Below are 25,200 nucleotides of genomic sequence, written 5' to 3'. Positions count from 1 at the left end.
CCTCCCCGTCCCGTTCCAATCACCACTTTTCTTTCGCGAGAACTCTTCCTTCTTTCTCATCTTTTTCAAAATTCTTTTTCAAAATTCGACGACTTCGAAGACTTCGAGCGAGTTGAGAAATTGATCTTTGCACCACGCATCGATCGAATCGCGTCACGATTTTAACCGATATCAATCGAAAAAGCATTGGAGAATCGTCCAACGGGGGAGGGGGAGGGAGTAAAACGTTCCAAGTTGGAGTGGCAGTATCATCCTTGATCCGCATCCTTGACGAGCGAAATCGGAAGCAGATGAAGGCAGGATCCGCGGTAGAAGGACCACCACCCTTCCTCCTCCTCGATGCCTCTTCAACCCCTTCCAGGTGGCCACGTCTCTCTCCTCCGGCTCGAGCGAGGAGGAGAGAGCCCCGGTGGAAGCTCTGGAAGAGCGCGCTTCGTATCAATCTCTCTCTCCTCCTTCCGAAGAACCCCTTCCTCCCCTTGCCCCGATTCGGTCGGCTCTCGACCCCCCTCGACCTCCCCTCGACCCCTCCTTTCCGCTCGCTCCAAGCGCGACTCGGCTCTCGACTCCTCCCTCCCACCCGAGCCGCGCTATAATGAAAGATATTAACTACAATTTTATATCGAATTACCGCTGAAACACATTTCAAATTAGTTGGGCGTAGCCGCGCCACGTAGCGGAGGCGCCGAGGTCCCCGTTTCGCCGATTGGCCGGCTCGTTAGCGCCGCTGCCCCCGATTGGCCGCGAGCGGCTCGCGGTGGGGGGAGCAGGGGGCGTGCCGGAGTGGCGATATGGCCGCCCAGGAACGAGGAACGGAGGCGGTCGGCGTCCCGTTCAGTGCGAGCAGATCAGTCGAGGCAACCCGATGCCACACGCACGCCTCGGCCTCGAACCGACCGATTCTCGACAACGACCGATCTCCATCTCTCGAATCTCGATCTTTCGCGTCTCTTTTCGGTCTCCGATTGTACATCGCCGCGAGTTCCAACACCACGCGCATCACTTTCCACGATTTTCCGCGCGCGCGCGCGCGCGTGAGTTTCTTCCGATAGAAGAGAAAGAGAGGGAGGAAGGGTGGGAGGCAGAGAGAGAGAGAGAAATCGAAGGCTTAATTGAGACGAAATCGTAGGCTTCGTGGATCGATTCTTGGAAAGGAGGGAGGAGAAGGAAGGAAGGAAGGAAGGAAAGGAAGGAAAGGATGTCACCCTCCGCCTCCTATTGGACGCAAGTTCGCATCGACAGGATGGGATTGAACGAGAAGTGAGCGACAAACAAGCGTTGTTTGTCTCGAAGAACCGCTTCGAGGAAAGGAAAGAGGACGGCAATTTTTGGAGAGTTTCGGTGAGAACCGTGAGAAGAGAAGAGAAGAGAAGAGAGTCGCGGTATATATAACCGGTTCGGTCCGTGGCTGTCCGTCCATTAATCGCGGTGCGACACCAGTGATTAACCGGTCGGATGATCGAGTGTGCCTCGTCCAAGATCCCGTGGAATCTTCGCGTCGTCTTCGGCCACCACCGGTTCCATTAAGGGGATATCTCTCCGGCGGAACCGGGCCGGCGATTACAACCACCTTGGAGGAGAACGGTTTGGAGCTGTCACACTCCTCCCTCTCGAGGGTGTTTCGCGTCGTATGTGTGTACGTGCACGATTATCCTTGCTATCGTGGTCATCGTCGGGCCACGCGCTGTCGCGTGAAAAAGGAAGGAGAGGAAAAGGAGAGGAGAGAAGGTTCCTTCTACCACCTCGTGAAAGGAATAATAATTGATAATTAAACGAGGAGGGGGAGGGGTGGAAGAGGGAGGGGAAAAAGCAGAGCGGAAATGGCCGACGAACTGGCTGTTACGCGCGGCAATTATGTTAAGTGGCCAATTAGCAATTAACCAAGGAGGCGAGCGGAGCGCCCCTTAATTGCTTGCAACAACAAGAGGAGAACGACGACGTCGACGACGAAGAAGAGGAAGAGAAAGAAGAGGAAGAAGGTGGAGGTGCGTCGCACGCGCCATTTGTTATTATTCCCCATTTTCCTTCGATGAAACGAAGTCATCGCCTCATCTCCAAGTATCGCGTTTCCCGCGGCGGCGCGTTTCGATTGTTCGAGGCGTGAGTTTCGTTAGAGAGGAGTGTAACAAAATATATTCGCGGAGGAGCGTACGTTGGATAGAATGACGGAGGGATGTCACGGGTAAAGGGGGGCGAGCGGAGACAGGAGGAAACGGTGTTGGAAGGAGGTAAAATAAAGTGAAGTGAAGAACAACGAGAAAGAGAGGAGGAAGAAGAAGAAGAAGAAGAGAAGGAAGAAACAGCGAGTGGATTTCGAGATTCGAGGTGTTGGACTCTGCTACGCCCCGTCACCGTCGGCAAGATTCTGTCTCCCAGGTATCGGGCGAGTCCTGGGGTGGCGACAGAGGCACCCGCGGGTGGCCGTAGCCCGAAGGAACCACCTACGTGTACCGTGATGACCGTCCATCACCATCAGAACCACCACGTGGCGGCACGTAGCGGCGTCACCGTGGCCAGCAGCAACGGCCTCAACCTGACCAGGATGTCCGGCCTCGAGGCGCACAGGCTGGAGAACATCGTGGAGAGGAACGGCGTGAGCGTGGAACGTCTCTCGAATGGGCTCGACGCAAGGAGCAACAGCCACGCGGGCAACAACGGGTTGGAGCGCGGGGACGCATCCTCGACCACCATGCCCCAGAGGTCTAGATTCATGATCACCGATATCCTCGGCGGCGCGTCCAGCAAGATGCACCACCAGGCCGCCCTCCAGAGCCAAGAGCCACCGGCCAGCCCCCCGTCCACGCCCAGGGACCTCAGCGTGAGGCACCAGTCGAGGACGTCGTTGAACAACAGCAACCTCGACGAGGACAGCGACGCCAGCCATCACGATGGCGCTTCCGTCACTTCCAATGGTAAGCTCATCCTCCGCACGAAAGTTTACTTCGCCGATCGCTACTAGAAGGTACAAGGATCTAGGAGGGAGGAGTGGGAGGGAGAGAGAGAGGGAGAGAGGTGTCAAGGACATTTATGGGGGCGGATGTTAGACTCGGCGAGAGAAGCGATACGAAATGTCGACCGCGGATTTATTTATTCTTTCTTTTTCTTCTCGTTCCTCCACATCGAACCCGACATCGTTTAGGGATTTTAATGGTCCGAAATTGGTCTTCGGCTCTCCAACGCTTTAATTATGTTACCCTCGTTTCTCGTTCCCCGCTCAACTCTTCGCTGTACGTGTCGGGGGCCACCGAGCGCCAAGTGAATTTACGCTTCTTTTTACCGACGTATTTTCAAAGCGCGTTCGTTTCTCTCTCTGAATTTTACTCGTCACTCGATGGGGTCACTGATAATCGTTCGTATCGAAAGAGAATTACGAGCAATTTTTTAAACGGACCAAGAAATCCTCCCATTCATCATTTCTGACCGTCTATCGCGAGTTTACCTCGGTCCTCTCCTTTAATTGGCCGATGCTTCACGGCTATTGACCCTTGAGGACGGCCGGCATAATAATATGTAACACCGTGATCGATCTGCCTTTCGAAATTTCACGGAACGCGGCGCTCTTTTTTCTCTCTTTTAACGATCCGATTTTTCCTTTCCCCGGCCCTTCCCCTTAATTAGAGGCCGCCATCGCGGGACTTTTTTTCGGCATTTTAATGGAATATCCCCAACGATCATTAAACCAAGCTCACCACCATTTCGACACTTCCGCCCGTTCGTAGATCCTTTTCCTTTCCTCTTTTAATTTAACTCGCTTTGAAAAATCCTCCTCGCCAACCCGTCTCACGTCTTCTCAAGCAAATCGAGTGTTCGGTTATTATTATTCTCGTCCAAGAGGAATACTACTTTACACCTCGATCGATTCGTTAACAATTACAAGAAAGAAAGAAAAAAAGAAAAGAGAAGAGGCAGACACGCTCGTCCACGTTTTTGATTGCCACATTGACAGAGAGAAAGAAGGGAACGGCATTGGTTAATCCGCCGGTTAATCGTTTTTCAGACGATTTCCAACGTCAATTTTCAACCATCAGCTTTTTCTCCTCTCCTCTTCTCTCCTCTCGCGTGTAAATACACGTCCCCCCTCCTTCCTCCTCCCGTTCTACGAGGCTTGTTTTCCTTCCTCGAGGCTAACCTCATACTTGCTCGTACTTTTCGTAATCGGCTTATTTTTATTCGTAAAAAAAAGAAAAAATAAAAAAAAAACAACAACGAAAAGGAAGAAAAAAGACATTAAGAACAATTACGCGCATGACTACGGCCGCTACGTGATTAGAGGCACTAATACTGCTTCTGGCTGCGAGAACCGGAGAATTGGCCGGCGTTTTCCTCCGCGCGCGAGAAAAAAAAAGAGAAAAAAACGGAAACAACGTTTTATCCCGCTCCGAACAATTATCCTACTCGCGAGTTTCTTCCCTCGATATCGATCTCGAGAGCCTGTAAATCACGTACAACACAAGACGGAGAATTTATTAAATCGTTGGAGCACAAGAGGATTCGCTCGTATTGTAGCAAACCGTCAATTCGCCGTGTCGCGCCAATCCCCCTCCCCTTCGACTCTTTTAAAATTCAACCACGACGCGTGCTTTCGATAATCTTTCTAAATATTTCGAATTTGAAACGATCGAGATGCACCGTACGTTCACACAAATATTCAAACTCGGGAAGATTCGTGAACGATCGTTTACTTTCGATCACGTTATCGATATTAACTCGAACTTGCAAAGTTTCACAGTGTTTTAACAAGAAAGAAAGGGGGTCCCGTTCTTCCTCTCGAATCGAAGTATCCTCGCGATACTTTGGATATTTTTCTTCTTTCTTTCGATCGAATAAACTTTCCCTCGCCGAGAAAGAAGAATAATTGTTAAAATGGAATAAACTTCGACGATTGTTTCCAAGCATCTCTTTATCTCCAGGGCATATTTACGTGACGATTATTAAAAATAGGATAACGGGTATTTGATAGGAAGAACAGGAAAGGGGAGTGAAAAAAAGGAGGGGAGGGGGTTGACGTCGGGTTGACGTTATCTCGTACAGCTGTTTTGCGCGCGCGCAATCTAATCTAGCAGGAGTAATTATAGGTAACACGCGGCGTTGTCCACCTTGCTCGTTCAATCCAATAAAGAATTAATGAAAGCCAATTAACCGAGAGGAGTAACGCCGTCCTCGCTTAATTGCCGTCGGACACGCTTGCGCGACGCCACTTTGCCCGGCCAATTTTCCTTCCATCCCGATCCTAGATTTTTCTTTTCCCTTTTCCTTCGACGAAACAATTCTCCTTCTATCTGATAAATTTTTAATAACGAATCCTCAATTCCGATTCTTCCCTCCGACGGAAGGGAACACTATATTCGTGTATCCCACTTTTTCTTTCTTCTATTTCTCGAAACGAAAAATTTGCCGAGCACGAGTCGAAAGACATCGACGAAATCGTCGCTCCTCTCCCTCATCGGCGAGAAAAGTGAGGCTCGCTCGCGAAGGAGAGAGGAGCGTTTCTCGAGGCGCGTGTACAAATCGTTTGTAATCCGCTTACGAAGCCAGCATTCGTGCCCAAGACTCTCATTGTTGGCCGGAAGGGGCCAACGGGGGCCAGTTTCACGCCCTTAGAAGGCAACTTTTCGCGCGCGACTAATCCGAGAACCGGAAATGATTGGCAACCGTTTAGATCTCGGCGCGGATTAGGAAATAATTCCACGAGAGTCGAAAGCCTTCCTCTCCTTTCCCCTTCCTTCATTTCCTTTCTTTTTCTTTTCTTCCCTTTTTTTTCGCGCCCGTACGAGAGAACCGGCTGTCGCCTCTCTGTCCCCGCCGAGGATTAATCCCGTGCACCGAATAATCGAGGGCCCGTCTTTATAGAAACGTCAAAAAGGGTGAAATCGGGCCTTTCGAAGGGGGGAAAGGTGTTCGACGCGAGAGACAGAGAGCAAGCCGAGTGAAATTTTTCGAAAAGTCAAGTCAGAGAACAAGGGTAGCTTTCGAGTAACTTTAAATTTTCGAGAAATTTTCGATTATCGTATTATTACACGAGATTGGAGACGAATCATGTGCATTTCGGCAAAGCATTTTCCAAGCTTGGAAAGAGATCTCGAGAGATCGTTATACTTGTGAATAAAGTACGAATTATCAGGCTAGGATTTCCTAAACATTCCGTAGCTCTCGCACGACAGCCGGCTGGCTACACCGCTGTCGTTGGGATTCGCACGCTTCGTTTTCAACGTTCTCTTAACAAGATTCGGGATCGGAAATCCTCTTAACCACCTCGTCCCAGCGTTGACAGTGGTGACCTCGCTTTGCCGCTACCGTTAAAGAGGCAACGTTTGTTTATTGCATTTGAGAAATTGTACGACTGAAAGTAAACCGATCGTCTAGACTCGATACTCGAGTAGCCAAAGTAAATCATCCATAAGAACAATGAATGGAAGGAATCCGATATCCACGATCGGGAAACAATCCAATCATTTCTTACATATATATATACATATATATATTTTTCTACGCGTTCCCACCTGTCTAATTTTTGTGAGTCGTGTAAAATTTTATTTCAGCGAGAGTAAATTCGAACAACGAGCTACTTAGTTTGTTTCCTCTTCGAGCAGACGTGGAACAAAGTGCAGAGGCGTCGTCACGGTGGTTGCACTTTCAAGGACACGCGGCGCGAGCGGATTATTCATCATCGAGATGTGTTAAATTATTTAAAAAAAGGAATATCCGACTTGCAAGACAACTCCGCGATTCGAATAATTAATCATACTCCCTTCTAATCTAGGATCGGCCGCTTTGTAAACACTGGACGCGCGTGAGCGCCAATTAACCCGATAATCCATCCCGATCTTTCCGAAAGATTCTCCAAATCTCTACTCCTTTACCGATTAAAATTACGACGAAACAAGCATTCTCCTCCCATCGGATTCCTCGGTTAATCGCCGCAGGCGTCTCGCCGTTTGGCCAAATTTCCTTCCACGTATGAACCTCGAGTGCAGGCAGGCCGCCACCAATTAACACGCGAGCACGGTCACGAACGCCTCGGCGCGCCCACACAATCGCCAGATATCGGCCCTGTACGTGAGCGCGGCCACCGAGTAAAAGTGCACGCGAGTGGTGGACACGTGTACCCTCCTCCCCCTCGGAGGGAACGTTGACGGAGTGCTCCAGGAGGCCACTTGGCGAGTCGCTAACACGACTTTTGCGTGACCGAGGCAAGGCCTTGGCGAGGACCGAGTTTCGGCGCGCTGGAACGAGCCGATCGACCTTCGATTATTATTCACGAATAATTCCGCAATTTCGACAATTTTTCGCCGAGGGGCACGCCTTCTCGTTACAAGAAAAAGCGACGAATCGATGTACATTTTCCTTTCTTGTTGTTCTTGTTACGTTGGTAGGATTTCTTTTTTCAAGTCATTTCGTTAATAATTCTACGAGTCGATCACGATCTGCCCGTCGCTTTCGATTTCGATCCTCGTTTTCCGCTTCGATTCGAGACGAGTCTCCGCCTTGTCCCACCTTCATCCGCGATGCTTTTCCTTCCATTCGATCGAATCGATTCCTCTCTTCTTCCACGACTCGAAATTTGTGGGGGGAGAAAAGGAAAAACATCCAGCTGATCCAGTTGATGGCGCTATTTAGATTCTTACGTGGATCGTAATCCCCTCCCCGTTTTGTAGGTTAACGCGGATCGATAGAGATTAATAGCTCGGATGAGAAGTAGGTTTACGCATTTTCGACGTATCGCCGAATGCTTCGATTTTTACCAATGACTCCACCACTCAGGTATTTATGCAAATTTTCGAGAATCTGAGATCTCGAAGAGGAGGAGGGAGTAGCAGTGTTACTACTACGCTGAAAATCGTTCAAACATGTAGGTGATATCGCGTAATTATCGTTTCGTATCCAACAGAGGTAATTCTAACATAAAGGTTAAAAGATCGATCAGAGTTTATTAGCACATAGTTAACGCCATTCGAAACGATAGTTATAGAATACCGGTTCGTAGCGATCGGAGAGGAGAAAAATATGTGCGGTCGATGGAAACTGCGTAAAACTTCTCCGGTGTCCTAGCTAATTACTTCGGAACGATCATGCATGGTGCAGTAGTCGCGTATCCCTATTCACCGGCCACGCGGAATGCGCCCGATGAAATTCGAGAAACGCGCTCGTTATGCACCCCGCGAAACCTTAGGCTCGCATAATTCGATCTGACAGTAACTCCCGATTGCATTTTTCCCTATAATGTTTCCACGCTAAGACAGATCATTGTACAACACCCGACACTCGACACCTCTCCCCGTCCTTATTCCTCCGGATCCCTTTAAAAACCGCCGGGAGACTTTACGTTAACAAAACAGCCCCTTAACACGCACACACGCGTGCCACTGATAACGATTCCCTTTCCTAATTTTTCCTTCAATCGTTTCACGACATCGTTCTTTCTTTTTCTATTACTTGTATCTGTCCGCGGATTTAAAAATTATTTCCAACGAGGTTACTTTTGACGAATGATGCAAGGGTTGTGAAGAGGATAAGGAGGAGGGAGAGAAGCGATGGGATACTAATTCGGCACCGCGTAGTTTGTTTTTCCAATTCTCGCCCCCCGGAGTTTGTCTCCCCCTCCCCTGTCCGGGTGAGTGGAAATAGAGTGGGCAGGCAATAAAACGTTAACCCTATATAACATTATCCCCCGATGTCCCCGACCCCCAAAGGTGGCGACACGGTAACACAATACAGAAGAGGGGTCAGATTCTACCCCCGTCGGGGACCACCGCCCTTGTACACAATGGGCGAGAGGGTGAGAGAGCGCATGGCAAACTGTCAGCTAAATTCTTGAACGTTTCCCTTCCCACTCCACGAAATGTCACGCTTGTTGCGAATAACGAATAAGAATAATGACGATAAATTTATATATTCCTTCGATTACCCAAGCAGCGATAAAAATTTCTTCCATTACCAATTAACCCGTTATTGCAACGAACGTGTAGATCCTATGAGAATACCCAGGTATCAAAGGTAAACCTCTCCAATTATATGTACACATATATTAATTCGTTTATTCCGCGTGATCGACTAAACGGTTCCCGATCTTTCGAGCTCGTTGTTAACGATCGTCCATTTACGAGGAGAATAAAACGAGGGGGAAAACTCGTCGTGTGCGAGTTTCGAGATTTAACCCGGACAGATCGTAAAAGCAACGATAATAAAAGTTTCGCAAACCGTTGCTTCGCTTCGCTTTATGGTCCGTGGAGGATAGAGCTGGGGAAGAAAGACGGGAGGGGAGAGGAGGAGGAGGAGGAAAGGGGCGTGTGGGGGCGGCGCGGAAGGGTTGGAGAATGGGTCCTCCATTGTGCGCCACGATTTCATTCGCTTATTGCTTTATTTCGTCGCGTAGTTACTCCGCGGGTAACTAGTTCGCAGTAGTGTGCGTTTTTACCCGCAGATACAAACGTACAAACGTTAACGATTCGAGGAATGCAGGCCCCCGTAAACCGCAAAGTAAACATTCCGCGGTGCAAAAAGCGATCGCGCCTAATGCTTCTCAACTTTTTCCCCCGTCTTTCGACGTTTTTATTATTAAGATAAGATAACGTTCACGCCTTACGTACGCGAGTATCGTACGGATAATTACGATCGATGCAACGAAAAAGTAAGAAAGTATCGACAAGAAGAAGAGATACGGCAAATGCCTCTGTAACAAATTTATTTAATTTATTCCCCCTTCTCGATCTAATCGAATCTCGGGTCGAAACTCGAAAATTCCCAGAATTCCCAATCCCACGATGCTCGCTTCTCCCGAGCAAGTAGTAGATTTAATCGATAACGTTGAAAAATAACGCGTGGTCGCTCGCCCCAGGGGCAATCGTAATCAACCCGCCCGAGTTATGTCCGTTCCGCGGTAATCGCCTGTACATCCTGCAGGTGTCGCGTTTCGTTGTAAAACGCGGCCAAGCAACATTTTTGCCCCGCACTCTCTCTCTCTCTCTCTCCGCCCGAAGACGATACCTCGTGGACGTGCTGGCACTAATTGCACCACGGAATAATTGCTCGATAAACATCCTGTTAATCTCACTTTTATGTTCCATACATTGTAGCTGTGCAGCACGCGAGGGCCTCGTTTTCCCTCTCCGTTCCACGCACACGAAACACGACAATTTCCACTCGCCTCCTCCTCTTCTGTATATCCGGTATACATATATATATACACGCCTTTATATTATTATTATTCCATCCCTTCTTCCAGCTTCTTTTACATCCATTACGATGCAATTACGAAACTCCGTTTCGACCATCTATCCAAATTGCGCGAGTAACTGGAAATGCGTGGAAACGATCTCTCTTTTATCTTTACGCGGGATGATTCTTTCCTATATCGTATCACAACGGAATATCGAGAGGAATATCGAGAGTTTCGATATTCTTTGAAACGATATGTTGAGAATTTTTTCGTTGATTTTAATAAATTGGGCAGATTGAATAATTTGAGGATTCTTGAAAAATTTAATTCCGAATATACCGTGTATACATCACCTATCGTAAATAATACAAAGTTTACGAAATAATAATCCGGGAGAGTTTCGATCCCCTCCCTAAGCAAACTCGCGAAAACAATAAAGTTTATGGAAAATACTCGTGGACAGCGTGGAGTATAACAAGATATACGGTGTTTGTTCGAAAGTGTCCCGATAGGAAGGAGAAAAGAAGTGTACGAAGACTCGTGGCATCTTGTAACGTAAGAAGGAGAGGAAAGAAGTCAAGAAGAAACACTCTGTCATCGTAGACAGGAAAGAAAAAAAGAAAAATGAATCCTTTCGGGTTTACTTCTTGAAAAGTAACGAGACAGAGAGAGAGAGAGAGAGAGAGAGAGACTTGTTCATTTTTCATCGAATTAAACCGATGATCGATCGGAAAGAGACGAGGAAAAATATAAGAAGAAGTAACAAGATCGGCCCCTTTTCACTTCGACAATTTTGTCATACGTTTCAATCCATAACGGGAATCTCCTTCGAGAGCATCGACTCCTATTACGCGAGGATCGAGGGGAGGGGAGAGGCAAAGTGAAACGTACAAAGCTGGGGACAAGGCTGGTAGTAAAGAGGAAGATACAAAGCTTGGAGAAGCTACGTGTCGTGGGAGTAAGCGGTGGAAGAAACGTGGAAAAGGCAGCTTCTTTTTTTTTAAGGAGGAAAAAGAGAGAGAGATTCCGTTTCGCGATAGTTCTCGAGTTACTCGAAACTCTCTGCCGTTTCGAGAGAGGGAGTTGAAAAAGTTCCAACATCGCGAAAGTGTTGTTGAAAAAAAAAAATGGAAGAGAGAGAGAGAGAAGCTACGTTGGTCGAGACCCAAGCTCTAAGTGTATCACATAGTAAATTTAGTTTTCCAACCTCCGTTTTACCCCGTCCTCCATCTGTCTCCGCATCCCCCTCGCTCATCCCGCGACTCGACCTCCAAATCCAGACCTCGACGATGAAATTCCTCCACGAGCTTTTCCTGAGGGATCGTCGGCCATCTTTCAACATGGCGGACCCAGGCCCTGGATCCGTTCGAGCGAATCTGGCCGATCAAACGGAGGCTAAGAGCCACGCTTTCGTCGAGTTAACTCAATCCACTGCCTCTCTCTCTCTCTCTCTCTCCCACTCTTGCAACAACACGTCGTCCCTCTCCAACGCGCTATATATATATATATCTCTCTTCTTCCCCGCTCCATACCCCCTCCATCGCTGCCGCTCTCTACCACTCTCGCCTCCTCCTCCTCCTCCCTTTTTCTTTCCTCTCCCTCTTACTTGCACCCCTCCACCCTGTTTTCTTCCGCACCACCCACGAGAGAGACCGTTCCAATCGATGAGCTCGCGACAACGGTCCTTTAGACAGTCCTTTTCAGAAGGCCGCGCGCGGCAACGTCTCTCCCGTGGGGGTGCTCGAGGGGAGGGGGAAGAGAGCGATCGGTCCCCCGACGGGGATTCCCTCGAAACCTCGAGATCCTCCTCCTTCTCTTCCTCCGGTTTTACACCGGAACGGATACCCTTTCGACTGTAATTCCGCCGTATCGTCTTTTTCCCTCCTCCCTTTCACGTCGACTGATAATAGATAAAATTTAGGTAGCTATGAAACGCGTTTCCGAAAGGGGATACCCTCGAGAGGGGGAGAAAATATAAATTAAATCCGGCAGGATTACGTTAAAGTATTTGTATCGAAATATACTCTTTTATCATAGTTTATTATTCTTATTCGTGTAACCAGCTATCTTTCTGTCCACGCATCAAACGGATCGATCTTATTCCTCGAATCGCGAATGAAGGCTTTCTGGAGGGATACGAATTGCAATAAAATCTCGGAAATAGGCTTCGTTCGGAAAGGACAAATACGAATTTAATAACTCTTCGTATCAGTCCTTTGAACCGGCTTTCTTTCCGCCAACGAGGAGAGAGAGAGGGGAAAAAAGGAACAAAGGAGGCGGCCCGTTAACGAGATTCGCGGGGAGATGAGTGGAGAACTGGGGAGGGAGGGGAGGGTGAGCGTGGAGGAGCAAGGCGACGCGTGTATCGGGTGCACGTAATCGGTTTCCTCGGGGAATCCCACCCTCTTCCGTGGGTGCCGGCGAACCGGAGGGATAATTTGCGGCGTCTCGACGCGGCTGCGTGGTCCAATCCGCGATACCAGCCAATCGGCTCACGGCTGCGCGGACTCGAGCACGTAGAACAAAAGGATCTCCGCCGATAGAGAGGAGAGGCGGCCGTGATCGCCATGCAGGGACCTGCAAAAACCGCGCTGCCATCGATTACGCTTCCCCTTTACGATAAAACCCGATAGAACGAACTCCGGGCGAGGAGCATGATCTTCGATTCTAAATTTATCTTTTTCCTTCGTCTTGAAAATATTTCCACGATTATAACTCCCGATGTTTTGAAGATGAAATAATTTTTCTTTTAGGAGAAATTTGATTAATTAGGACGATATTTCTATCTTTGGATAAAAAGGGAAGAAAGGCCTGTCCTTTTTCTCACGAAAGATCGAAGATCGAATTGGATCAATTAAACATTCTATGTTTAACTGGACGAGGAGCAAGATCTTCGACTCTTAATTTATCTTTTTCCTTCGTCTTGAAAATATTTCCACGATTATGATTCCTGAATTTCGAAGATGAAATAATTTTTCTTTATAAGAGAAATTCGATTAATTAGGACGATATTTCTATCTTTGGATAAAAAGGGAAGGAAGGAAAAAAGGCCTGTCCTTTTTCTCACGAAAGATCGAAGATCGAATTGGATCAATTAAACATTCTATATTTAACTGAATGAGGAGCAAGATCTTCGACTCTTAATTTATCTTTTTCCTTCGTCTTGAAAATATTTCGACTATGACTATGATTCCTGAATTTCGAAGATGAAATAATTTTTCTTTATAGGAGAAATTCGATTAGGACGATATTTTTATATTTCGTTGAATAAAAAGAAAAGGAAGGAAGAAAGGTCTGTTCCTTTTCCCCTTTTTCTCACGAAAGATCGAAGATCGAATTCAACTGATCAATTAAACGTTCCATGTTAAACGTATTTAGTTGGAATGATGGGTTTAAGGAGCGGGAAAAATATATTAAGAATACACGTGAAATATTGCTATTACGTGGAATTCGTGAATAATGCGATTCGATACGATTTCGCGAGAGCGAGATTTAATGGAACATTGGCGGTGCATTTTCCAGGTGGCAAGGAGGACGATCCAAAGAGTTCATCGTCGAGCACGCTGAGCTCGGCGCAGAGCAAGAAGCAGAGGAAGGCGCGCACGGCTTTCACGGATCATCAGCTCCAGACCCTCGAGAAGAGTTTCGAGCGGCAGAAATATCTGAGCGTGCAGGACAGGATGGAGCTCGCGGCCAAGTTGCAACTGACCGACACCCAAGTGAAGACGTGGTACCAGAACAGAAGGTAGGATCAACTCGGAGGAAACTTACGACCCGTTTCACAGATCACCACTTTCTGTCCCCGCGCCGTGACAATAAAGGAATGGAGACATAATCTTGGAGAGATTAACCTCCTCGCGACCATAACCTGCAACGAATCGATCGAATAGTAATAAATATCTTCTCGAATCTTAAAATTCAAAAACACGACGAAAATTTCTTCCTTCCTTTTTCCTCTCGGTGAAATTTGATCGCCTCTCTCCAAATTGGCCAATATCGAACAGCTTATCCCTCTCTCGAGAAAAATTGAGATTCCATTTTCCTCGAAGGGATTCAGTTTCCTTCGAAATCGGGTTTCGGAATTTAAAAGAAAAACTCTTCCTAATTCCCTCTTCCCGATCAATAATTATTGGATGGAGAATCCTTGTTCTTCGTCGATTACTACGCGCGGGACCGCTTTTACACGAAAATAAGGAATCGGGATCGGATTCGAATTACTCTTCGGTGCGTGTCAATCCAAGGATGCTCCTCCTCCTCGTCGAGGCGGGTTCGGGCGAAACGCACGGCGGCAAAAATCTTTTCGTGACAGGCCGTGTCGAATTCGTAAATGGAAATCGCGGCGGCCAACAAAGGGGCTGTTTACGTGGTTAAACGCGAGGATCGCGGAGGAGCAGGGAGGACGTTTCGAAAGTCATGTTTCCTCGCAAAAGTTCCAAAGGTATTATTGGTATAATCACGGCGACGAGAACGATGATCCTTTGAAAAAGAGAGAAAAATCTCTTGGGAGGATTTTTTGATCGCGAACTCGGGTCGATACGCGTTAAAGTGTAATAAATAATAATTTCGACGGAAAGATGGCTCGTTCCGTTTCGAGGATAATCAAGGATTCAAGAATTTGTGGATATTTTAATAAGGGCGAAGAAAGAAAAAGATGTTGGAAAATTAAAAATTTGGATGAATTCGATGGGGAGGAAAAAAGAAGGGAAGGGGTAGAAGAGTCCATTTTTAGGATCTTTAGCGGCATCCTTTGTATCCGGACCACTTGTTTCCACCGAGTCATTCAGTGGCGCCTGCAATTTCGTCTCGATACTTCCCTATCTTTCCTCGATCATCACGCTCGTTAGTCACGAAGATCCAGTTATTTAACATCGGGCAAAGAAAGGAGAGAAAAAAATAAGAAGATCGTCTTTCGATTCGTCAAGGGAAATTTCGGAAAAATTTCGAATTTCCATTGAGAGAAAGAGAAAAAGAGGAAATCTTCTAACCATTGAATAATCCTCTCGAGCAACGAAAGAAGAATTCTAATCAAAGCGAATTCGATTAAACTCTACTAGCTACTTGAATTTTAATACCGAGTCATTGAAACATCCCTCAAGTCTCTCTCCCTTCGAATTTCACAGAGAATGCAAATTTCACTGTACAAAGGAATATTCAGAGAAAATCGTCGTTCCTCAAAGAAATCCCTTCTCCGAACTTCTTTTCAAAGGGTTCAAAGTCTCTCGCGAGGAACGCGTTTCACTTTCCGCGAAAAGAAATTCCGTTCCAATCTAAAATTTCCCCGTCCTCGAAAATGGCTTCACGCCAATTTTCACCCCGTTGTTAAGCTCCTCCGCGGGGTGATTAGCCTCGAAACACCCACAACTGAATGACTGCGCGACTTCTGCGCCCCGTTCAACTCGGACGGGCGGCCGATCGAGCTCAAAGAAGGCGAATCGTTAATGAGAATCTCCCAACCATCGTGATGCCGAGAGAGAAAAGGAGGGAAAAAACACGAAGGGGAAGCAAAATCTCTAAACCGTGCCATTAGACTGTCAATTACCGTGGCGACCGTGCTCCGTTAATGACAGACGTTCAAAAATCGGCCATTTCGGTGGCGTTTCTCCAATCTAATTGCGACCTCGAAATCCAACCCGTTACTCTCCCTCCTCGCCATATTTAAACAGAGACGACACGAATAAGAAAGAACGAGTCGTTACACGAAGAAGAAAAATATACATTGACGATCTAACCCAATTTTTCTTCAATTTTTATCAACAAGAATTCTCAATTTCTATTTGTAATTGTAATTGCGGAGAAGAAAACGTATCGTCATACCGACGATCGAACGATCGGGGAGTTAATTAATCGGGGAGGAGGATGACGACGACGACGATGATGATACGCGTGCCACGATTATCGCTGGTTTTCGATGAGAGAGAGGAAGGGATGGTATGGAAGGGGGAGGAGCAAAAAGCCGGGAAAATTAGTGACGCTTCTGTCAGCCGGCTTCTTAAGTGCCCGCTTAAACTTTTGTTGCTCCGTGTACACGCTTCGCCCCGAGTGACTCGGCGCCTTCTCGCCGCGGAGGCGCCGACCACACCTCGGGCGCCACGACGGCCAAACGGATCCCCCGGCGAGTCCCCTTCTTCCTCTAAACCATCGCCTACCAGGTGAGGGGTGGCCAGCGACTTTTCAACGCGGACTTTATCGCCGTGCACCATGAATTTTGAAGCAAGTTTCTTCGCGACTCGAAGCAAGGTCGACGAGTAGAGTGGGCGAGGGATGCGTTTAGGGAGATGAATGGCTCGGCGATGAATTTCTCCAAGCGTCACCTTACGAGGGGGGCAGGAGGAGTGACAAATGACTTTCCAATGTATCGATGTACACCCTTTCCTTTTTTCTTCGTCAATTTTTCGTCGAAACGATTTTTCTTCGCTTCGTAATTAAAAGGACCTGATGCGGGGGGTTTCCAAAGGGTTTTTGGGGCTTTAGATTACATCTTTCAACGGTGGATAATTCGTTTTGCGAACGGGAAAGTATCTTTTTTCTTAACGAAACGATCCTTGTACTGCAACAGATATATCTGGATTCGAAGGGGAGTTGAACGCAAGTCGAAGCGTGTGCGAATGTAAAAATTGTTCGAGTTTCGAGCCGATATCGGCGTAATTTCGCGCACTTACGCCGGCCATTAAAGGCGAAGTTTCGAATTGGAGATTCGTGAGAGGGAATCTTCGGTGCCCCCGGGACGTGACTCGTAATTCTAGAGTATTATGCGGTAGCTCGATGCTTCGCCTTACGTTTTTCGAAGTCGTTACCCTCTCTTTCGCTCCTCGAGGACCGAATCTCCCCTCTCGCGAAAAGATCTCGAAACGATGGGACCGATATATGGAAGAGAGCGATGGAAACGTCCAATTTTCATCCGAGTTTTTCAAAAAAGAAAGGAGGGAGATGAAACGTTCGGTTTCGAAAGAAGAAGCGGAGGAGGGGTTCCAAGAGTTCCGAGTGATTAGATTATCTCTAATCTGGACAGACACGACGTCTAAAATACCTAAATTCCAGCGGGATTAACGAGGGTTAAGGGTTAAGGCCGGCAACTAATTAAAGTAGCGAGGCTTCCTCGGTGATTCGTTCGATAAATCCAACCACGACCTCCATATCCTAAATCCATCGCGGATATATACGCTCCTATTTCAATTGGAATGCGAACCTTATTGCTATTGGACGAATCTTCTGTTCATTGCAAATTTCACGCGAGTGGAATTAGAATTTTTAGAAGAGATTCTCCAGAAGGGAAATGAACAAGATTCTTAATTTTATCAACCGACCGACACTTGCCGATTCACCTTGGATATTCGAGTTTTCGACACGTTGGTTTATCAAGCAAGGATTGGCTCAAATACCAAAACGGTCGCGTGTGCGCGCCGTTTATGGATGCACCGAGTCGATGCACGATCGTGCACGCAATTAGCCGATAAACGGGGAGCGAGCAACGGTAACGAGTCCTAATGACTTCTAAATAACAACCGAGTGTGTTTGCCGCGGTGGAGAAAAAGTGGCGTATCGCTTATCGAGGAGTGGACGAGGCAATTTGAGCCGGGGCAGTGATCGATTTCGCGGAAAACACGTACGCCCGAGGAAATCACCGTGACTCGGGTTTTAAATGGTGGATCAGGGATTTCAGGAACGGCGTAAATAGCGGTCGGGGCGAGCGAGCGTCCATCCACGAGTCGTTTTTCGTTTCGCGCCGCGATCTTGTTTACTCTCGTTTTGTTTATCGGCAGTATCGCGATTCAAATTTCTCGTTCGTTTCAATCTTTCCTGGAAACTATTCTAGAATATTTGTTTATTTTCTAAGACGCGTAGTAGATGAATCATCCATGAATGATCGCAGAATTTGAAACGCGTTCAAACGTGTTTTGGTATATATATATATATATATATATATATATATATATATAATTATTCGTAAAGAATTAATATCGCCGAAAATATGACTCTGAATAATTTTTCCTCTATACGTAGATATATATATATATATATCTATGTATAGACTATGACTTTTAAGATTTTTTCTAAATATATATATGCGCCAAAATACGTTAAAAATATATATAACTGTTAAAAATCCACGAGATCCAATAGGTTCGCCAAAATAAAAAAAAAAAAATCTTCTTTCTTCTCTGGATCGTGTACTTGAATAAAATAAAAAAAAAAATCTTCTTTCTTCTCTGGAACATCTAACTTAATCTAAGCTAATCTAATTTAATCGAAATTCGACTTAATTTCTAAACTACAATAAGTAAAAGTCGCGTGTATATAAAATTTAATAAAAATCTACGCTAGTTCGCCAAAATAAAAAAAAAATCTTCTTTCTTCTCTGGAACATCTAACTTAATCTAAGTTAATCTAATCGAAATTCGACGTAATTTCTAAAATAACTTAAAGTCGCACATATATAAAATTTATTAAAAATCCACGTGCTCGTCAATAGGTTCGCCAAAATAAAAAAAAAAAATCTTCTTTCTTCTCTGGATCATCTAACTTAATCTAAGTTAATTTAATATAATCGAAATTCGACGTAATTTCTAAACTAATTAATTTCTAAAATAACTAAAAGTCGCACGTGTATAAAATTTATTAAAAATCTACGTAGTCGCCAAAATAAAAAAAAAATCTTGTATCTTCTCTGCATCGTGTTCTTGAATAAAATAAAAAAAAAAAATCTTCTTTCTTCTCTGGATCATCTAATTTAATCTAAGTTAATCTAATCTAATCGAAATTCGACTTAATTTCTAAACTACAATAACTAAAAGTCGCGCGTATATAAAATTTATTAAAAATCCACGTGGTCGCCAAAAGGTTCGCCAAAATAAAAAAAAAATCTTCTTTCTTCTCTGGAACATCTAACTTAATCTAAGTTAATCTAATTTAATCGAAATTCGACTTAATTTCTAAACTACAATAACTAAAAGTCGCGCGTATATAAAATTTATTAAAAATCCACGTGGTTGCCAATAGGTTCGCCAAAATAAAAAAAAAAATCTTCTTTCTTCTCTGCATCGTGTACTTGAATAAAATAAAAAAAAAAAAAATCTTCTTTCTTCTCTGGAACATCTAAGTTAATCTAATCTAATCGAAATTCGACGTAATTTTTAAACTAATTAATTTCTAAAATGACTAAAAGTCGCGCGTATATAAAATTTATTAAAAATCCACGTGGTCGCCAATAGATTCGCCAAAATAAAAAAAAAAAATCTTCTTTCTTCTCTGGAACATCTAACTTAATCTAAGTTAATCTAATCTAATCGAAATTCGACATAATTTCTAAACTAATTAATTTCTAAAATAACTAAAAGTCGCGCGTATATAAAATTTATTAAAAATCCACGTGGTCGCCAAAATAAAAAAAAAATCTTTCTTCTCTGCATCGTGTACTTGAATAAAATAAGAAAAAAAAAATCTTCTTTCTTCTCTGGAACATTTAACTTAATCTAAGTTAACCTAATCTAATCGAAATTCGACGTAATTTCTAAACTAATTAATTTCTAAAATAACTAAAAGTCGCACGTATATAAAATTTATTAAAAATCTACGTAGTCGCCAATAAGTTCGCCAAAATAAAAAAAAAAATCTTCTTTCTTCTCTGGATCATTTAACTTAATCTAAGTTAATCTAATTTAATCGAAATTCGACTTAATTTCTAAACTATAATAACTAAAAGTCGCGCGTATATAAAATTTATTAAAAATCCACGTGGTCGCCAATAGGTTCGCCAAAATAAAAAAATGAAAAAAAAATCTTTCCCCTTTCATTAAAGTTAATCTAAACTAATCTAATCTAATCGAAATTCGACGTAATTTCCAAATTACGATAACTAAAAGTCGCGCATATATAAGAAATCCACGTGCTCGCCACAAAATCCCCCCACCCCCCTCCGGCAATTGCTACAACTAAGAGATCGCAATGTTACCACCTCGACGCGGTAACATTCTTCACCTACACCCTACTAGCCGAGAGAATCGTTTTTAACCGAAACGGAATCTTTCGTTACGCGTAAAGAAGACGAAACTATCGCTAACTCGAACGAATATACGAGAACACGAATCCTGGGGAACGCAGGATTGTCCCGCGAGGCTTACTAGAAAATCCTTCACACGGTTTTGCGCTCGTTATACACCATCAACGTTAAACACCATCGACCGTGAACACGATGTAATATTTTACTACACGGCTATCTCGAGCCGTAATACGCGTTGGATAGAAGAATGATACGCGTGTATAACGCAGCGCAACCCTAACGATAGAGATACCGAGGCGATAATAAGATACCGATAAGAAAAAAAAGGAAATTAAAAAATTGCCCCCTAACACGCCACGAGTTCATCGAGTAATCCGAATAATTTCTATTCTTTAACACCAATTAATACCAATTAATACTAGAATATATTCTTATATTTCCTTACGGTCTCGAAACCGGGTTAATCTTCACCAACAGGAATGCAGGGAAAGCACGAATCGAAGCGTGTGGGGGTGGATGGTGGTTGAAAACGAAGGCAGGATCGAGAAAAAGCACGGTGCACGTTGAAAACGGGAAGAAAATTTCGCGACGCGCAGAAATAAGACGACGATGTTAACGGTACGGCGGATATACTACGACTAAATTTAGAGGACGACCGTTTCCCGAAATTTTGTTTTGTATTCGTACGCGTATTTTGTTTTGTATTCGAACTCGAGCCCAAGGAGAACGAACGTTCCCGTATCGCGTTTGTATACATACGTACGGTTATTAAATACGTATCGCGTTTGTGTACATACGTACGGTTATTAAATACGTATCGCGTTTGTGTACATACGTACGGTTATTAAATACGTATCGCGCATTCACGTACGACTCGTCGTTACGATCGGTCGAATATTAAAATTGAGTCGTTTAATACATCATTTTTCCTTTGTATTATTTTTTATATAAATACACGTATTTTTTATATAAATATAAATAAAAATTATTTAAGTATCATGTTATTTATCATCGAAAAAATGTTGTGTCTTCCCCCGATCTCGATGATTTTTAAATATACGTATTTTTTATATGAATATAAATAAAAATTATTTAAGTATTATATTATTTATCGTCGAAAAAATGAATCTTCCTCCGATCTCGATGATTTTTTCGAATATCGCGTCATTAAAGTTACGAAGATTTATTAGATCGTTCAGATTGGATTAAATCGGAGTAAAAATTGATCGAGTTTTTTTAATTTTGACTTTGAAAATGAAATTAAATCGTGAAATTAAATGTTTTATATCGGATTTGGAAAAAAAGTCATCGAAATTAGAGGATAATACGTTTTCACGTTTTCAAATATTTATGGATATTTTTTAACATTTCGATCTTACAGGCACAATATCAAGATTCGATCTAACGTTAACTTGCAACGATGCATATAATGAAAGAAAATTTCCAAAAATTTCACAAATAAATCAATCGTTTCTTCGAACACTTTCGTAAACCCGTACGATGTATAAAAAAACACGTAACGAACATTTTCACCTCGCTTTCGACACTTTATTAATCGTACCGTTACATCCGTGTTACGAATTAACGAATCAATTAGTCGAAACAAAGTAACGGCGCAAAAGGACATCGACGGCAAACGAGGAGAAAGTTCTCGTTAAATATAGCAATTACCTAAACCGTCCTATGTTTAAACATGTTTCCTCGCCTCGAGGGGATCTGTTAATTAAGAGAGACGGCGAAGAGCAAAAAAGCATTTCCATTGAAACGGTAAATTAAGTGCAAATTTTACCGCGGGATTCTTTTATGGAACAAAAAGAAAAAAAGGAGAGAAAAGAAAAGAAACGGCGTCGAGAGAAATGCGCGAAAGAAACGGTGATTTTTCCCCGTTCTTCTCTTCTTCTTCTTCTTCTTCCTTTCTTCTCTTTTCCTTTTTCTTTCTCCCCTCCCCTCCCCTCCTTTTCTCCCTCCCTCCCCTCCCACGAAAGAGGCGCCGTACGTACGTAACAGCCGTATGGCGACACATCAGCCAACGCCGACGTGATACATCGCACATCGTGAGAATCCGGCTCCGTTGTTTCTCGAGGCTTCTCGACACCAGCCGGAAGAACACACGAGCTTCCCACGCCTCCGGTAAACCGCTTTATAACGGATCGTCTTGATTTCTCCGGCTAGTCAAATGCGCTCGTTTCGAGCCGATCTTTCCCCCCTCCCGAGAAAAATTCGTGTCACGAAAACCAAGTGGCTGCACGCTTGCATTTCGAGCGCGCGTACACACATTGATTTCGCGATCCGTGGAATTTCGCGAAATAGGTAGGGAAAAAAGAAGAAACGAGGCTAACCAAAGGAGGGTGTAACGATACATTTGCATGCACATTTGTCGGCCTTTATGAGTTAACGGGGGTTATATAACTATGTTTCCTCGTCTAAAAATACCGTAACTGGCACGACAATTTCTATAAGAGAGCGTGGTTATATATATATATATATATAGTTTTCTTTCTCGTTATCTCTCGATCATCGTTTTAAATCTGATGCGATTTGAAATTTGTCGTACGTTGAAACGCGTGATAGGGAATGTTAATTTCGAAGCTTTCATACACCATCCCTTTGTACGAGAGGATCGTAGACGTAGGTATCCATCCACGGAGGAACATGTGTTCGAACGGAGCAAGTCGAGCAGATAATAATTTGAAAATATGTCTCCCCATTCTATTCGCTTCATCTCTCTCTTTCTCTCTTCATCTGTCGCCATTATATTTATCGTCGCAAACCGAGGTTGGTTGCATTAGTGTCGCCGAGGACACCGTGTAACCGCAAAACCACCGACCGGTCCCAAAACACCATTATAAATGCATTAACTCTCTCTTTCTCTCTCTCTCCCTTTATCCTCCCCCTTTTAACCGTTGGCGCAATTCTTTGTCTATATATATATCGTCCATATAAATCGCCGTGTAATCGCAAGAAGGAAACGAATTTCGTCGAAATTCCCCCCCTCCTTGATTAAGAAGATATATCGTGGTAATATATCGGTTATTAATTATCATTATTATCGAACGTTGAGAATACAATACGCGACCGATCGAAGGAAAAACCAGTCTCCCAGAGTCAGGATCGAACCTTTACTTCCCTTTACTTGGTCGACGATCATTAAGCCCTGGAATGGAAGCGCGATCGTTACACTTTTCTTAACACTTCACCCCTCTCCCTCCCGTTTACCGTTCGCTTTATTCGCAACCCGGCTCTCGAGAACGATAAATCAATGACTCTTGCTCTTTCCGCAGCCACTTCCGACCCCCCCTCTCTCTCTCTCTTTGTATCGTTCACCGCCGATACAAAGAGCCGGCACAGCAATTAAGGGTGTTTTAGAGTGGCTGCACTCGAAAATGACCGGCCACCCCTTGCTTGCGTGCACGCGGTGGGGGTATTAAAAAACATTACTCATCATATAATCGCACGAGTGGTTTTCATTGCAACTTGTCGTCCCCACCCCTCCCCTTCTCGCCCCGACGTATCTCCGCTCGGTTTACACGGCTTCCATCTCTATCCATCTCTCTCTCTCCATCCCCCTCTCGCCAACGTGGCAGCGGAAAAATGAGAAATGATCGCGCGGCTCCTCGATTCGAGGGCCCTGTTTAAAATTCATGAACGATTTTACTGCTCTCCTCTCCCCCCGATCTCCCCACAAAAGAGGCATATCGAGAGAGAGAGAGAGAGAGAATGTGTGGCCCACATTTCGAAACGATCCGCGTTGGATAAAAGTCGAGAGACAGGGATGGAGAGAGAGAGAGAGGTGTGCAGCAACCCCACGAAATATATTAATTGTCGAATTTTCCGTGCGAGTTGCATATCCGTTAGAGCCCCGCTTTGTCCCTTGCCAGCTACGGATCTCCTGATTATTAATTACCCTGACAACGAACTTTCTCATCCCCCTTCGAGCTCGCCTCGCGGCCTCGTTTCGAAGGTTTCAGCATTTTCTCTCTCTTTCTACTTTATTTTTATCTATTTTTATTTCGTTTTTTTTTTTATATATTTAATTTTCATGCAGCGCCGCCGGTTTGTTTTTATGGAAAAACGTAACGAATGTCCCCCTCCCGACAAGGGGGAGAGGGAGGACTCGTTAATTATCGCCCCGAATTCCGAGCGGCGAGCGAATTCGTCGGCTTTTAATTGAGTGGACGGCCCGGGCAGGCTGATTTATCATTGTGGATAATCGTGGACGTTTGACGTCGGCTGCCTAGCCACGAAATTTTATATACAATCCGATTGTTGTTCCGTGGATTTTCTTTTTCTTTCTTTCTTTCTAATTAGCTAGGGGGCCTGGGTAATTAAGTTCGCGCGTGTCGGTTGATCGATCGACCGTTACTGTGCCACGAATCCATATTAAATGGAGATCGATTACGCGTATAACTGCCGTTAATTATTAACGAGGAGGCAGTAATATAGTTGTTAGACTTTTTTGCTTTTTGGCTTTAACAATTGGGGCGATTTCTTCTCTTTTCGTTGTATATTATCAAATAATGAAGTTGGTCCTTCTTAAAACCTCGTCTGACCTAATAATTTCGCAAACGTCGTTTTCGTTTGGAACATCCCCGTTAATGTAATTGGAAGACAATGGAAGTGCAACATTACGTTTACAGTAATAACAAACGAGTTTAAATACTCTACGCTGCAAATACTCGAAGAGAGAGGTAAATCACCACGTGTCGGCTCGTCGACGCGAGACTATAATTTCCCTCTCCGCTCTTTAATAATTATCCAACCGAGTTGGGTAATCGTTTCAATCGAACTCGTGTCATCATCATCATCATCATCATGCCTCTCCCCTTTTCGCCTTCCCGATTTGTAACGAAAAATCCTCGACGAATCTCGAGAGACAGTTGATGTTACAATCTTATTATTATTGGACTTTTCTCTGCGGGTTTTCGAAAGCTCTCGAAAGGGGAGGAGAAGTTTCCAAGTAATAATTGCGACGTGGAAAAGCTTGGCACGCTTTTCCCCCCTTCCTCTTCTACTCGCAAACATTTTCTTATCGGTGAATGGGATCGAA

The 25,200-nt window shown here is 44.6% G+C and overlaps 1 protein-coding gene and 1 long non-coding RNA gene across 2 annotated transcripts in view; one reads left to right on the top strand and one right to left on the bottom strand.

The window, feature by feature from the left end:
• Nucleotides 1-20,778, bottom strand: part of LOC133665861 (uncharacterized) — a 60,153-nt gene extending 39,375 nt beyond the window's left edge. The window contains exon 1 of the long non-coding RNA XR_009829285.1: nt 20,599-20,778. This is a non-coding gene — a long non-coding RNA (uncharacterized LOC133665861). The remainder of the gene's footprint in view (nt 1-20,598) is intronic.
• LOC107992539 (homeobox protein B-H2) overlaps nt 816-25,200 on the top strand; it is a 28,313-nt gene continuing 3,928 nt past the window's right edge. The window contains exons 1-2 of the mRNA XM_017048473.3: nt 816-2,912; nt 13,679-13,901. Coding sequence (XP_016903962.1) covers nt 2,456-2,912; nt 13,679-13,901 — 680 coding nt within the window. The 5' untranslated portion in view covers nt 816-2,455. The remainder of the gene's footprint in view (nt 2,913-13,678; nt 13,902-25,200) is intronic.

The sequence above is a fragment of the Apis cerana genome, linkage group LG3 (assembly GCF_029169275.1).
Source record: "Apis cerana isolate GH-2021 linkage group LG3, AcerK_1.0, whole genome shotgun sequence".
Lineage (NCBI taxonomy): Eukaryota > Metazoa > Arthropoda > Insecta > Hymenoptera > Apidae > Apis > Apis cerana.
Note: the sequence above shows the minus strand (reverse complement) of the source record. Positions and strands in the feature narration are given on the sequence as shown.